General features: G+C 36.4%; 1 protein-coding gene across 3 annotated transcripts in view; it reads right to left on the bottom strand.

Annotated features, from left to right (window-relative positions):
* CDK14 (cyclin dependent kinase 14) overlaps nt 1-17,613 on the bottom strand; it is a 632,242-nt gene that overhangs the window by 134,857 nt on the left and 479,772 nt on the right. For all 3 annotated transcript variants that reach the window (XM_021102362.1, XM_021102363.1, XM_021102364.1), the window contains one exon: nt 11,055-11,103. In XM_021102362.1, the coding sequence (XP_020958021.1) occupies nt 11,055-11,103 (49 nt within the window). The remainder of the gene's footprint in view (nt 1-11,054; nt 11,104-17,613) is intronic.

Below are 17,613 nucleotides of genomic sequence, written 5' to 3'. Positions count from 1 at the left end.
TATGGATCATGCACTTGCAGTAGGAGGGAATAAAAGGACTTTCTTTTCTTTATTAATATGTATTTACTATTCTCAATCCTGTAATTAAGACTTCTCCTTTATATTATCCTTTTGAGTTTAGATATCTGATGGATCTTTTGATATTCTTCTCCTACCACTGCTTTGTTTCCCCAGAATACTAAAAATCCTTCAAAGGATAAAATTACGCTCATGGTTACTGGTATAAATGAAGTCAGCAGGGAACTGCATGGGTGTTACCTAGGGCAGACTTGGCCCCAAAATAAACTGGGTCGCTTGCTACAGCTGTTCAAAGAGACTTGAGGATTCATTTCTCAAGAAATTCTTACTCTCTTAGTCAGGTTAACATATCCACTGGCTTCAACAGCTGTGCTAAAACACATTTGTAAAGACATTACTCAATTTTGAACAGTGACTTAACTTTTGTATATTAACCTGCTCATCTTATATTAGCCTATTTAAACTGAATTCAAATTAGTTCTTGCAAATGAATTCACTTTATTTTGAACCTATTACTGCTGTACAGGAGAATTTACCAGTTGTTTTGGTTTCGTAATTGTGCTATAGACAAGCAAATTAGTTAGTGGCAATGGAGAAAGCTAGCACTTGCTTAATAGCTCTTAAATGCAATTCTTCTGAATCTAGACCCCATTCTAAAGTGAGAAAGTGAGAGGTTTTGAAATGTTGATGATGGTTACAAGGTCACAAGTCCATGTGGAAGAAGAATCAATATTATAATTAATGTCTCCGAATTCTCTCTTCTCTCTAAATTGCAACGGGTTCGAACTGGCTGGAGGCTATATCTTTGCTTTAAGGATTCAGTACATAACATATACCAGAAAGTCATATTTTTATAATATATTTAGTGATGATTTTATTACTTAGTATTTTCTGAAATAAATCCTTAAGGCAATTAAAAAAAAAAAAAAGACTACAGGGATTTGAAAATAGCATGGTTCCAAACAAGTCATGTTTATAATTTTAAAGCCTTACTTCAAGCTCAGCTTTTAATATTTTTCCTGAAATATTTTTATAGTAATCTAAGGATGGAACTCTGTTAAATGACTTTAATTCTAGGTTTTTAAAAAGCATATGTGATGGAGAAATTTTTTAAAAAATATATTAACTACAATTCTATCAACTGATTTAAAAGACTTTACATAAAAATGTAATATTTCCTTCAATATTTTAGACCTTGTTTTTGGCTGAAAAACGTAAATCTATGTTCATGGAAAATGAAAACAATATATATCTCTGAAGTGCTATCTTTTAGCAGCAGCATTCTTACTTAATAAAAAATCATATTCTGAAGAATTCTCATTTGCCCTTAAAATTAAAAGCATATTTAATGATTCTAATATATTTTAAGAAAAATTCAGAGATGGAGAACAATGCACACAGGATTAAAAATCTAAAGCAGCAAGACCAGAGGATCATGCAGCCTGAATTTTGCCAATGAAATTAACAACTTCTATTGCAACATGACCAGTACCTCTCAGAGAAAAGAGAAGCATCCAGTCCTAGGTGGTCAGAATGAAGTAGAGCAGTGCAAAGCTCAAATACTACTGCAATTGTCTTTTTTTTTTTTGGAAAGACATGAGATAACCTATTTTCTCCTGAGACAGAGAAAATGGACAAAAGTGTCTTCTCTGAGAGGCATCCCACTAGTCGCTACGAAATGGTTGAACAAGAAAGCCCATTCATCTGGGCACACAGATGGTAGGTGCTGAATACAACTGCAAAGATGAACAACTGGAATGGGCCAGGGGTAAATGCTCTGAGGTCACATGTGTAAGAGGACAGTGGAGGAAGATTCATTGTGTGTAGAGCTCCCCCTTCCACACCCTATCTTCTGTAGACTCTTCTAAATGGATAAAAATTGCCATTTATTTTCCTGGGCCATTTAGAGGACATTCTTAGCTCTGTCCCCCTGAAGGAAGGAAACAGGAGGTAAGCTAAATTGGAGGCTCTTCTCCACAAATGCTATTCTGTGTACATTTGCCAGATTTTCCTGTTACTTCAGAGATAGGGTTAGAAATTCAACTGTCTTATCAAAAATTGTTTTATAAAGTGGCTACCTAGTTGGACAAAATTTTTGAGCAATCATGAGAAATGTGTTTGACCACTTAATTAAGGCAGGAACTGTATACTGTATATATTACCTGGCATGTGAAAGCACTTAATTAAAATAAGTTAGACCACTGATGAGTGAAGTTAGGGTGGAGGGGTATTAAAGGGCAGGGGAAACACAGAATGTTCCCTTCTAGCTGAGGACCTTTTATTCCCAGGGAAAAGTCGAGATAGTAAGAACTGACCCTTATTGTGGGGGGGCAGGGATCAAGATGGAGGAGGAGTAGGATGTGGCACTCACCTTCTCCCACAAACACACCCAAAAAAAAAAAAAAAATCTGCATGTAGAACAACTTGGATAGAACATCTACTGCATGCTGGCAAAAGACCTTAAACCCCCCAAAAGGGCAAGAAACCCTCCACATAACTGGATAGAACAAATTAAAAAAAAAAAAAGAGAGAAAGATAGAGGAAAAAATAAATAAATAAAAGGAATCAGGACAGGACCAGCACTCCTGAGAGGCAGCTGTGAAAGAGGAAAGAAATCCAGACCCTGAGGAGGCCACGGTCCTGGTGGGGGAGCCTCAAAGCCTGAGAGAAAAGCACAGCAGCTGGACTGAGGAGGGCAAAGTAGAGAGAGAGCCGCACAGACCACTGAAACCACCGCCCTTGGACACAAGAGCCTGAGACACTCAGGTGGGGGCTGGGAGCTGAGACTCAGGCTTTGGAGGTCAGTTCTGGGGAGAGGACTAGGGTTGGTTGTGTGGAGACAGCTGAGGGGCTAGGGAGTGGTGAGCCATGGGCTGGGGAGCAAAGCACCATAGCCTACAGAGCACAGGAGGATGCTTGGGCCCATAGGAGGAGTAGGGCACCATTGCTGGGGAGGGCAAGAGGAGGAGCAGCAAGACATCCACAGGAATATCTATCTCTGCACATGCAGGCTCTCAGGAAGTGGGGCAGCTCTTGCTCGGGCTATGGGTGGTGGGGGAAACCACCACCATCTTAGATGCCAGAGGTTGGCATGGCCTGACACCACTAGAGGTCCATGAACTGGCACGACATGAGGCCCCAGTCACCTCAGGGGTTGCCGCAGAGGAGGGCACTGCAACTGAGTGCCACTTATTGTTGCTCTCACTTACCTGGGAATGTACACAACCTGCTGCTGCTACTGCCAAAGGCTCTGGGTGCTGCCTATATCTTGCTGAGGATCACTGCCACTTCCCAGAGCCCTATAACTAGGAACAGCCTGTGCCGCCTTCCTGTGGGTCCTCGCCACCCTCAAAAGTTCAGCAAGCAGGCACTATCCATTGCCTCCATCTCCCTGGAAGCATGCACAGGCCTTACACCAGCAGACCCCCTATCAAGGGGATAACAGCCTGTGCACACTGAGAAAAGAGACAGCAAGTATCCAAAACAAAAGCAGCCCACAAGCCAAAAAAAGGTAAATCCTCACAAACTACCCAGGGGCACTCTTGTATATAAATAGCCCTCCAAGACTACAGTGGTTGTTTTCCCTAAACTCACAGAATAAGGAAAATATAAGCAAAAGAAGAAGCTCAGGAACTATTCCCAGTTAAGTGAACAAGAGAATTCCCCTGAAGGAGCAAACAATGAAACAGACCTCTACAGTCCAACAGACACCAAGTTCAAAAAGGAGATTAGCAAAAATTCTGAAGGAATTAAGAGCAGATATGAACAGTAATGCAGACTACTTTAGAAAGGAATGAGAAAATATAAGGAGGAGCCAAGAAAAATTAAAAAACTCATTTGCAGAGATGCAAGCTGAGTTAAAGGTACTAAAGAACTGAATGAATAATGAAGAGGAATGAATAAGTGACTTGGAAAATAGAATAATGGAAATCACCCAATCAGGACAGCAGACAAAATACCAAATGAAAAAACATGAAAGCAATATCAGAAATCCATGGGATAATACAAAGCAGGGCAATCTATGCATAAGAGGAATTCCAGAAGGAGAAGAAAAAGAAATGGGGATTGAAAATATATTTGAAGAAATTATGGCCGAATTTTCCAAATCTAAAGGAAATAGATATCAAGATACAGGAATCAGAGAGGGCCCCAAACAAGTTGAAACCAAACTGACTGACATCAAGACATATTATAATAACAATGGCAAAAGTTAAAGATAAGGAAATAATTCTAAAGGCAGCAAGAACAAAACAAAGGATTAATTACAAGGGAACCCCATAAGGCTAACAGCTGACTTCTCTACAGAAACACTACAGGCCAGAAGAGAGTGGCAAGGTAATACAAAGTTATACACAGGGGAAATTTGCAGCCTAGAATACTCTACCCAGCAAGAATATCATTTAAAATAGAAGGAGAAATAAAGAATTTCCCCAACAAACAAAATTAAAAAAATACAGCAATACCAAACCCATTCTAAAAGAAATACTGAAAAGGCTCCTCTAAATAAAAAAGGAGTAAGAAGATACGGGATGGAGGAAATCACAACTGGAAAGCAATCACTTAAATAAGCCAGTATACAGATCTAAAAGGAAAAAAAACTATTTGTAAAAGTGATGATAAACACAAGGAATAGCCAAAGGATAAACATGAAAATGTTAAAAAGGACATCAAAATCATAAAATGTGGGCAAGTAAAGAAAGTACAGATTTTTTTTTAGAAAGTGTTTGAGCCTATATGACTAATAGGTTAAAGCAAGCAGATATAGAAAGGGGTTAACATACTTTAAAAAACAGGGCAACCACAAATCAAAGCCAAACAATACATTCACAAAAAATAAAAGAAGAGGACACAAGCATAATATAAAAGGAAATTACCCAAACAAAAAAAGAAAGGAACAAAGGAGAGACATCGAATCAACTGGAAAACAAAGTTTAAAATAGCAATAAATACGTATTTATCAATAATTACCTTAAATGTCAATGGACTGAATGCTCCAATCAAAAGACAAAGAGTGGAAGACTGGATTAAAAACACAGCCTACAATATGCTGCCTAGAAGAGACTCACCTTAGGGAAAAACACAAATATAAATTGAAAGTGAGGGGATGGAAAAAGATATTTCATGTGAATGGAAATGAGAGGAAAGAGGGAATCCCAATACTCATATCAGACAAAATAGACTTTAAAACAAAGGCCACAAAGAAATACAAAGAAGGACACTATTTAATGATAAAAGAATAAATTCGAGAAGTTATTACACTTGACAATAATATATGCCCCTAATAAAGGAATGTTCAAATAGATACAACAAATACTGACAGACATAAAATAAGAAATTGATTGGGAATGCAATAATAGTAGGAGACTTTAACACCCTGCTCACATCAATGGACAGATCCTCTAGACAGAAAATCAATAAGGCAACAGGGTTCCTAAATGACACAATAGAGCAGTTAGACTTAATTGATATTTTCAGGACATTAAATCCAAAAAAATCTGTAAGAATACACATCCTTTTCAAGTGCACAATGGAACATTCTCGAGGACTGATCACATACTGGGGCACAAAAATAACCTCAACAAATTTAGGAGTATAGAGATTATTTCAAACACCTTCTCTGATCACAATGCCATGAAACTAAAAATTAACCACAGGTAAAGAAATGGGAAAAAATGGACTACACGGAGACCAAACAACATGCTACTAAAAAAACCCATGGGTCAAGTAGGAAATCAAAAGGGAAATTAAAAAAAAAGATACCTCAAGACAAATAATGAAAACACAACCATTCAAAATCTATGGGATGCCACAAAAGCTGTTCTTAGAGGGAAGTTCAGAGCAATAGAGGCCTTCCTCGGAAAAGAAGAAATACTTAAATAAATAACTTAACGTACTACCTAAAAGAGTTAGAAAAATAAGAAAAAACAAAACCTAAAGTCAGCAGAAGGAAAGAAATCATAAAGATCAGTGAGAAATCAACAAAACAGAGATTCAAAAAACAGTAGAAAAATTTAATAAAATCAAGAACTGGTTCTTGGAAAGGGTAAACAAAATTGACAAACTTCTGGCCAGACTCTCCAATAAGAAGAGAGAACCCAAATAAGCAAAATAAGAGATGAAAAAGGAGAAATCTCAACAGATACTGCAGAAATACAAAAAAACTGCAAGAGAACACTGTGAACAATTATATGCAAACAAATTTGACAACTTAGAAGAAATGGACAATTTTCTAGAAACATACAGCCCACCAGAACAGAAGAAATAGATCCTTTGAACAGACCAATCACTACAAATGAAACTGAATATGTAATAAAAACATTCCCTACCAATAAAGGTGCAGGACCAGATGGCTTCACAGGCAAATTCAGCTAAACATACAAAGAACTTATACCCATCTTTCTTAAACTTTTCCAAAAGGCTGAAGAAGAGGGGATATTCCCAAAGACATTCTATGAAGCCACCATTATTCTAATACCAAACTCAGACAAAGATACTACCCCAAAAAAATTACAGGCCAATATCTTTGATGAATACAGATGCTAAAATTCTCAACAAAATTTTAGCCAAACAAATCCAGCAACACATATAAAAGATCATACACCACAACCAAGTGGGATTCATCCCAAGTTCACAAGGATGTTTCAACATGTGCAAATAAGTCAACATCGGATGCTACAATAACAAAAGACAAACTAAAAACCACATGGTCATCTCAACAGATGCAGAAAAAGCATTTGACAAAATCCAACATCCATTCCTGATTAAAAACTCTTAACAAAGTGGGTACAGAAGAAATATAACATAAAAAATGCAATTTACAGCAAACCCACAGCCAATATAATACTCAATGGAGAAAAGCTGAAAGCCTTCCTGCTAAAATCTGGAACAAGACAAGGATGCCAACTCTCACCACTATTATTCAACACAGTATTGGAAGTCCTAGCCACAACAATTAGACAAACAAAAGAAATAAAAGGTATTCAAATTGGAAAAAAGAGGTAAAATTGTCACTTTATGCAGATGAAATACTATATGTAGAAAACTCTAAGGACTCCACACAAAAACTACTTGAATTGATCAATGAATTCAGCTGAATTTCTGTATGCTAACAATGAAATATAAGAAAAAGAATATAAAAATACAATATTTTTTAAATTCACACCCCCCAAAATTAAATACCTAGGAATAAACCTGACCAAGGAGATGAAAGACTTATATGCTAAGAACTGTAAGACATTAATCAAAGGAATTAAAGAGGACTCAAATAAATGGAAAGATATTCCATACTCCTGGATTGGAAGAATTAATATCATTAAAATGGCCATACTACGCAAAACAATCTATAGATTCTATGCAATCCCTATCTAATTACCCATGACATTTTCCATAGAACTAGAACAAACAATCCAAAATTTTGTATGGAACCATAAAAGACCCAGAAGCACCAAAGCAATCCTGAGGAAAGGGTGGAGGGGAAGAAGCAGGAGGCATAACTCTCCTAAACTTCAGGCGATATTACAAAGCTACAGTAATGAAGACAGTAGGGTACTGATACAAAAACAGACATACGGACCAATGGAACAGAATAGAGAACCCAGAAATAAACCCAGACACCTATGGTCAATTTATCTTCAACAAAGGAGGCAAGAATATAAAATGGGAAAAAGATAGTCTCTTCAGCCAGTGGTGCTGGGAAAACTGGACAGCTGCATGTAGATCAATAAAACTAAAACACACCCGCATACCAGACACATAAATAAACTCGAGATGGCTTAAAGACTTAAACACAAGACAAGGCACCATAAAACTCCTAGAAGAGAACACAGGCAAAACGTTCTCTGACATCAACCTTACAAATATTTTCTTAGGTCAGTCTCCCAGGGTAATGAAATAAAAGCAAAAATAAACCAACAGGACCTAGTCAAACTGACAAGCTTCTGCACAGCAAAGGAAACCATAAAAAAAAAAAAAAATAGACAACCTACAGACTGTGAGAAAATAGTTTCAAATGATGCAACTGACAAGGGCTTAATCTCCAAAATATACAAACAACAGCAAAAGAACAAGCAACCTGATTGAAAAAATGGGTAGAAGACCTGAATAGACATTTCTCAAAAAAAAAGATATATATATATATATATATGGCCAACAAGTACATGAAAAAATGCTCAAAATCACTAATTACTCAAGAAATGCAAATCAAAACTACAATGAGGTACCACTTCACACCAGTCAGAACGGTTATCATTAACAAGCCTACAAATAACAAATGCTGGAGAGTGTGGAGAAAACAGAATGCTCCTACACTGTTGGTGGGAATGTAAATTTTGACACAACCATTATGGAAAACAATATGGAAGTACCTTAGAAAACTAAATATCAAACTCCCATATGACCCAGCAATCCCACTCTTGGGTACATATCAGGACAAAACTTTCCTTCAAAAAGACACATGTACCTGCATGTTCACTGCAGCACTATTCACAATAGCCAAGACATGGAAACAACCTAAATGTCCATCAACAGATGAATAGATTAAGAAGATGTGGTACATATACACATGGACTACTACTCAGCCATAAAAAGAACGACATAATGCCATTTGCAGCAACATGGATGGAACTAGAGACTCTCATACTAAGTGAAATAAGTCAGAAAGAGAAAGACAAATACCATACGATATCACTTATATCTGGAATCTTACATACAGCACAAATGAACCTTTCCACAGAACTGAAACTCATGGACTTGGAGAACACATTTGTGGTTGCCAAGGGGGAGGGGGCAGTGAGAGGGACTGACTGGGAGTCTGGAATTAATAGATGAAAACTATTTCCCTTGGAGTGGATAAGCAATGAGATCCTGCTGTATAGCAAAGGGACTAGTGACTATATCTAGTCACTTATTATGGAACATGATGGAGGATAATGTGAAAAAAAGAATGTATATATAGATATGTGTGTGTGTGTGTGTGTGTGTGTGTGTGTGTGTGACTGGATCACTTTGCTGTACATTAGAAACTGAGAGAATACTATAAACCACTTACAATGGAAAAAATAAAAATCATTATAAAAAAAGAGAGAAAGCAAAAAAAGAGAACTACCATATGACCCAGTAATCCCACACCTGGGCATATATCCAGACAAAAATTTCATTCAAAAAAATATATGGGAGGTTACATTGGGGGGCAGCAGAAACGAATCCAACTAGGACCCATGAGGTTGTGGGTTCAATCCCTGGTCTCGGTCAGTGGGTTAAGGATCTTGCGTTGCCGTGAGCTGTGGTGTAAGTTGCACACATGGCTTGGATCTGGCATTGCTGTGGCTGTGGTGTAGGAAGGCAGCTGCAGCTCCATTAAACCCCTACCCTGGGAACCTCCATATGCCATGGGTGTGGCCCTAAAAGAGGGAAAAAAGAAAAAAAAAGACATATGCACCCTTACATTCACCACAGCACTATTTGCAATATTCAAGACATGGAAACAACCTAAATGTCCATCAACAGATGAATGGATTAAGAAGATGTGGTACATATACACAACAGAATACTATTCAACCATAAAAAAGAACGACATAATGCCATTTGCAACAACATGGATGGAACTAGAGACTCTCATGCTAAGTGAAGTCAGAAAGAGAAAGACAAATACCGTATGGTATCACTTAAGTGTAGAATCTAAAATATGGCAAAAATGAACCTACCTACAGAACAGAAACAGACTCATAGACATAGAGAACAGACTTGTGGTTGCCAAGGAGGTAGGGGGAGGTAGTGGGATAGACTGGGACTTTGGAGTTAGCAGTTTCAAACTATTGCATTTAGAATGGACAAGCAATGAGGTCCTGCTGTATGGCGCAGGGAGCTGTATCCAATCACTTGTGATAGAACATGACAGTAGATGATGTAAGAAAAAGAATGTGTATATATGTATAACTTGGTCACTTTGCTGTACAGCAGAAATTGACAGAACACTGTAAATCAAGTGTAATAATAATAAAAAAAGAGAACTGACCCTTCAAATAGCAAATGCAAAGCCTTGTGTTAGACAAAAATAATTATACCTGTGTGTTCTTCTAAGTATGAATTTCATCTAAATAAATTCTCAAGTCTTTCAAAATAATCCACTAAAAACTTTAATGTATTCATTCCATGAGTTCCTCATATAAGCTGTCTGCTGTTTATCTACTGAAAGCACTGGGATTAAAGGCATTTTTTTATAAAAAGTTTTTCTGATTTTTCCCATAATTGAGTGTCCAAAATTAAACATGAAAACAGTAAAAAGGAAGACTTTAACACTAAATTTCCCATAGACAGAATTTTGTACTGACAAATTACAATTCATTTAATCAAAGCAGTTCCAGATACCCTTTCCCCCTAACAATGCTTGAAATGTGATGCTTACAATCAGAGGGGAGTGACTCAAATTGCTTCCCAACTTTCAACGATTTACTAACAGCTTGGGTTGCAGTAAAAGACCTGTGAATAACTTAAGAATCCCAGACCTTCATATGTCATCAAATTTCAAAATCAACAAATAAAGCAATTTCAACAAGATCCAATGAGAGAAAAGAAATTAAATAAACAGAGTATATATATCCCAACTGATATATGTACTTAGTTTCCCAATAAACCTCAAGGGAAAAAGAGGCAGGCAAAAAATTGGAAAGATCAGTTTTATCTAGTTCAAGGGGTGTCTCCAACGTTATTTAGATTAGAAATGACTTTGTTATATTGCACTTAAGAAATGCTGTTTTGCTGATGCTAAAACATTTCTCGGAAACTGGTTAGAAGAAGAGTGACCACAATGAATTTCAGGATTTACAACTCTGAAGCAATACTCCCTCAATCTGGGAACCCAAACTCACACAACAGTGTTGGTAGCTGGCATGCAGTTAGGGCTTAATAACTGTGTAATGGTTAACTGAACAAAAAATCGATGATTGGATGAAAGAACATCATGACAAACATCAGCAGAGTTGTTAAAATTAAAAGAGAGAAAAAGAGAACGAATAAAATCTGTATTTAAAAAAACTTACTTATTCCATGCTTGTCTAAGGTTTTTAGAGCTGTACAGGGTAAAGCGTTCTGAAATGAAAAAGAAAAATGATAAACAATCTTTGTTTTAAGTGTTTATATTGCCAGTATGTTTTTTTTTTAAAGAAACCCAACAATTTCTAAAAAGTCAGTGTTCTAGTTAGCCATAGTAGGTCTTCACTTTAGATTGAGCAGTTACAAAAAGTAAAACAGGAAGCTCAACATTTTAAACAAAGAAGCATTGTTTTCTTTTTTTTTTTTTTGTCCAGTGTGATTTTGTTTCATAATATTGTTTCTCAGTGATTATTTCATAGAATAACTAAGTTTCATCGGGTTGAAAAAAAAGTGGAAATTCCAAATCTCCAAACTATAGGTAGGTTTAGAGAAGAATACTGATATGTCCAGTGAGACCTGCTGTTTTCTCTATGAAGATGTCACTGACCAAACAAGGTAACATCAGCTCTCCTTTCTTACATTCTATGGTATTTAAACATACTCAAAACTAAACCAATCAAAGTCCTATAGTGTATACTGATATTTACCATTGAATAATTTTTGGTATATTTAAAAACCAGAACATGTTTGTTTTACCAAGTTAAACAATAACTTAGCACAGAATTATGTTTCTGCTCCCCATTTTCACTCCTGAGGACATGGCAACTGTTAATGACTTGGTATGTTTCTTTCTACATATTTCTTTATGTTTATAAATAAAAACATCCATATATACAAATACATATTCTATTTTAATTTTAAATGAATTGTACAATAAATATTCTCAAATTATTAGGCATTTAAAATATACATTGAATAGTTCTTCAAGTTAAAAAATATATGTAACAATCATTTTAAACCCATGTAATATTCCACAGGATAGAAATAAATACATTATTTGACCATTCTCCAAATGACGACAATTTTTTCCAGTCCCATTTTCCTTAAAAACAGTGCTTCAATAAGTAATCCTTGCAAATCCATATACACTGATAATTTTTTTTTTTTTTTGTCAAATAAAGTCCTCACAATACAACTGCTTGGCAAATGGTATGTACATTTTACAGCTTAACAGAGGCCCACAGATTACTTTTCATTTTCCCATTAGTGAAAAAAAAAAATAATGTCTCTTTTACGCTATGCAGTCCTGGGATGCAATAATCATTCAACTTACACAAATCAATAAGTCTAATATATCATATTAATAAATGAAAGATAAAAACCACATGATCATCTCAACAGATGAAGAAAAACACTGGACAAAATTCAACATCAATTCACAGAAAAAATTACATGGAGACTAAACAACATGCTAGTAAAAAAACCAATGGGTAAATGAGAAAATCCAGAAGAAAATTAAAAAATACCTAAAGACAAATGAGAATGAAGACACAACCACTCAAAATCTATGGGATGCCACAAAAGCAGTGCTCAGAGGGAAATTCACAGCAATAGAGGCCTTCCTCAAAAAAGAAAAATCTCAAATCAATAACTTAATCCACCACCTAAATGAATTAGAAAAGTAAGAACAAACAAAACCTAAAGTCAGCAGAAGGAAGGATATCATAAAGATCAGAGAGGAAATCAACAAAGTAGAGATTCAAAAAATAATAGAAAAAAATCAATAAAGCCAAGAGCAGATTCTTTGAAAAGGCAAACAAAATTGGCAAACCTCTGGCCAGACTCCCCAAGAAGAAGAGAGGAAAGAAACCAAGTAAACAGGAGTTCCTGTCGTGGCGCAGTGGTTAACGAATCCGACTAGGAACCACGAGGTTGCGGGTTCGGTCCCTGCCCTTGCTCAGTGGGTTATTGATCCGGTGTTGCCGTGAGCTGTGGTGTAGGTTGCAGACGCGGCTTGGATCCCGCATTGCTGTGGCTCTGGCATAGGCCAGTGGCTACAGCTCCGATTTGACCCCTAGCCTGGGAACCTCCATATGCCGCGGGAGCGGCCCAAAGAAATAGCAAAAAAAAAAAAAAAGAAAAAGAAAAAAAAAAGAAAAAGAAAAAAAAAAAGAAACCAAGTAAACAAAATAAGAAATAAAAAAGGAGAAATCACAATGGATACTGCAGAAATTAAAAAAAAACCCACCATAAGAGAATACTATGAACAATTGTATGCCAACAAATTTGACAACCTAGAAGAAATGGACAACTTTCTAGAGATGTACAGCCTGTCAAAACTGAATCAAGAAACAGATCAACTGAATAGACTGATCACTAGAAATGTAATTGAATATACAATAAAAACACTCCCTACAAATAAAAGTCCAGGACCAATTGGCTTCGCAGGCGAATTCTACCAAACATACAAAGAGGAACTTATATCCATCTTCCTTAAACTTTTCCAAAAGGTTGACGAAGAAGGAACACTCCCAAAGACAATTCTATGATGCCACCATCACCCTAACTCTAAAACCAGATAAAGATACCACCAAAAATGAAAACTATAGGCCAATATTTTTGATGAATATAGATGCAAAAATTCTCAACAAAATTTTGAGTTGGATTCTCCAATTTTCAGTTGGATTCTCAACTGAATCCAACAACATATAAAAAACATCATACACCACGACCAAGTGGGATTCATCCCAGGTTCACAAGGATGGTTCGACATATGCAAATCAATCAACATCATATACTACATTCACACACAAAAAAGTCAAAAACCACATGATCATCTCAAGAGATGCAGAAAAAGCATTTGACAAAGTCCAACATCCATTCATGCTAAAAAATCTTACCAAAGTAGCTACAGAGGGAACATACCTTAACATAACCAAAGCCATTTACGACAAACCCACAGCAAATATAATACTCAATGGAGAACAGCTGAAAGCTTTCCCACTAAAATCTGGAATGAGACAAAGATGCCCACTCTCACCACTTTTATTCAACATAGTATTGGAAGTCCTAGCCACAGCAATCAGACAAACAAAAGAAATAAAAGGTATCCAAATTGACAAGGAGGAGTTCCCATTGTGGCGCAGCAGAAATGAATCCAAATAGGAACCATGAGGTTGCAGGTTTGATCCCTGACCTCACTCAGTGGGTTAAAGATCTGGTGTTGCCAAGAACTGTGGTGTAGGTCACAGATGCAGCTCGGATCTGGCACTGTTGTAGCTGTGGTGTAGGCCAGCAGCTGTAGCTCTCATAAGACCCCAAGCCTGGGAATCTCCATATGTCACGGGTGCAGCCCTAAAAAGACAAAAGACACACACAAAAAAAAACAAACAAAAACAAAACCAAAACAACAACAACAAAAAACAAATTGGAAGAGAAGAGGTAAAATTGTCACTGTATGCAGATGACATGATACTATATATAGAAAACCCTAAGGAATTAACCCCAAAACTATTTAAACTGATCAATAAATTCAGAAAAGTAGCAGGATATAATACTAACTTTCAGAAATCAGTCAAATTTCTGTATACTAACAATGAAATATTAGAAAAGGAATCCAAAAATAATACCTTTTGAAATTACACCCCAAAAAATCAAATACCTGGGAATAAACCTGACCAAGGAGGTGAAAAACATACCTACTAAGAACTATAAAACATTCATCAAGGCAACTAAAGAGGATGCAAAGAAATGGAAAGATATTCCATGCTCCTGGGTTGGAAAAATTAGTATCATAAAAGTGGCCATACTACCCAAAGCAATCTACAGATTCAATGCAATCTCTATCAAATTATCCATGATATTTTTCACAGAACTACAACAACCAATCCAAAAATTTATATGGAACCACCAAAGACCCAGAATTGCCAAAGCAATCCTGAGGAACAAAAACATAGCAGGAGGCATAACTCTCTCAGACTTAGGGTAATATTACAAAGCTGCAGTAATCAAGACAGTGTGGTACTGGTACCAAACAGACAGAAAAACAAATGGAACAGAATAGAGAACCCCAAAATAAACCCAGACACCTATGGTCAACTAATCTTTGACAAAGGAGACAAGAACATAAAATGGGAAACAGACAGTCTTTTCAGCAAGTATTGCTGGGAAACCTGGACAGCTGCGTGTAAATCAATGAAACTGGAACACACCCTCACACCATGCACAAAAATAAACTCAAAATGGCTTAAAGAGTTAAACATAAGACAAGACACCATCAAACTCCTAGAAGAAAACATAGGCAAAACATTCTCTGACATCAACTTTACAAATGTTTTCTCAGGTCAGTCTCCCAAAGCAACAGAAATAAAAACAAAAATAAACCAGTGAGACCTAACCAAACTGACAAGCTTTTGCACAGCAAAGGAAACCATAAAAAAAGCAAAAAGACAACTTACAGAATGGGAGAAATAATTTCAAATGATGCAAGTGACAAGGGCTTAATCACTAAATTATACAAACAACTTATACAACTCAACAGCAAAAAAGCCAACAACCCAATGGAAAAATGGGCAAAAGACCTGAAGAGACATTTCTCCAAAGAAGATATGCAGACAGACAACAAGCACATGAAACAATGCTCAACATCCCTGACTATTAGAGAAATGCAAATCAAAACTACTATGAGGTATCACCTCACTCCAGTCAGAATGGCCATCATTAATAAGATCACAAATAGCAACTGCCGGCATGGGTGTGGAGAAAAGGGAACCCCTCTGCACTGTTGGTGGGAATGTCAGTTGGTACAACCACTATGGAAAACAGTACCAAGGTACCTTAGAAAACTATACATAGAACTACCATGCAACACAGCAATCCCACTCTTGGGCATATCCAGGAAAAACTTTCCTTGAAAAAGACACATGCACCTGTATGTTACTTGTAGCACTATTCACAATAGCCAAGACATGGAAATAACCTAAATGTCCACTGACAGATGACTAGATTAAGAAGATGTGGTATATATACACAATGGAATACTACTCAGCCATAAAAAGAATGACATAATGCCATTTGCAGCAACATGGATGGAACTAGAGACTCTCATCCTCAGTGAAATAAATCAGAAAGAGAAAGACAAATACCATATAATATCATTTATATTTGGAATCTAATATACGGCACAAATGAATCTTTCCACAGAAAAGAAAATCAGGGACATGAAGAACAGACTTGTGGTTGCCAAGGGGGAGGGAGAGCACGTGGGATGGATTGAGAATTTGGGGTTAACAGATTCAAACTATTGCCTTTGGAATGGATAAGCAATGAGACCCTGCTGTATAGCACTGGAAACTATATCTAGTCATGTATGATGGAGAATGTTAATGTGAGAAAAAAGAATGTATACATGTATGTATGACTGGGTCAACTTGCTGTATAGTAGAAAATTGACAGGACACTATAAACCAGCTATAATGGAAAAAATAAGAAATCATTATTTAAAACAAAAACAAAAACATCCATTCATGAAAAAAACTCTCAATAAATTGGGTATAGATGGGTATACCTCAACACAATAAAGTTCATACATGACAAGCCCAAAGCTAACATCCTACTCAATGGTGAAAGTTAGAAAGCTTTTCCTCTAAGATTATGAACAACACAAGGTGCCTACTCCCACCATTCTTATTCAACATCATACTGGAAGTCCTAGCCAGAGCAGTCAAGAAAAAAAAAAAGACATCCGAATTGGCAACGAGGTAGTAAAATGTTGCTGTTTGCAGATGATATTTTATATGTAGAGTATCTTAAAGATGCCACCGAGAAAATTATTAGATAAACAAATTCACTCAAGTTGCAAAAATTCAATATACAAAAATCAGTTGCATTTCTATAAACTAAAAATGACCTCTCTGAAAAAGAAAGAAAATAATCCTGCTTATGGCAGAATCAAAAACAATAAAATACCTAGTAATAAATTTAATCAAATAGGTAAAAGAGCTGTACACTAAACACTGTAAGACATTGATTAAAGAAAATGAATAAGACACAAATAAATGGAAAGATATTCCACGGAGTTCCTGTCGTGGCTCAGTGGTTAACCAATCCAACTAGGAACCATGAGGTTGTGGGTTCGATCCCTGGCCTTGCTCAGTGGGTTAAGGATCTGGTGTTGCTGTGAGCTATGGTGTAGGTCACAGACTCGGCTCGGATCCCGCGTTGCTGTGGCTCTGTTGTAGGCCAGCGGCTATAGCTCCTATTAGACCCCTAGCCTAGGAACCTCCATATGCCAAGTGTGTGGCCCTAAAAAGACAAAAAGAAAAAAGAAAAAAAGAAAGATATTCCATGTGCATGACTGGAAGAATCAATGTATTGGTAAAATGTTCATATTTACTCAAAGTCATCTATAGATTTAATGCAATCTGTATCAAGATTCCAAGGGTTTTTTCTTTTTTTTTACAGAAATAGAAAAAAGCAATCATAAAATTCATATGGAACCACAAAAGGCCCCTAAATATCCAAGTCAATATTGGAAAAGAAGAACAATGTTGAAGTTATTATACTTCCTGATTTCAAACTACATTACAAAGCTATAGTAACAGAAACAGTACCTGGCATAAAAATAAACACATAGACTAATGAAACAGATTTGAAAGCCTAGAAATAAACTTACGCATATATGGTCAACTAGTATTAGACAAGGGAGACAAAATATTCAGTGGGGGA

The sequence above is a fragment of the Sus scrofa genome, chromosome 9 (genome assembly GCF_000003025.6).
Source record: "Sus scrofa isolate TJ Tabasco breed Duroc chromosome 9, Sscrofa11.1, whole genome shotgun sequence".
In the NCBI taxonomy this organism is placed as follows: domain Eukaryota; kingdom Metazoa; phylum Chordata; class Mammalia; order Artiodactyla; family Suidae; genus Sus; species Sus scrofa.
The sequence above is the reverse complement of the archived record's forward strand: the minus strand, read 5'-3'. Positions and strand labels throughout refer to the sequence as shown.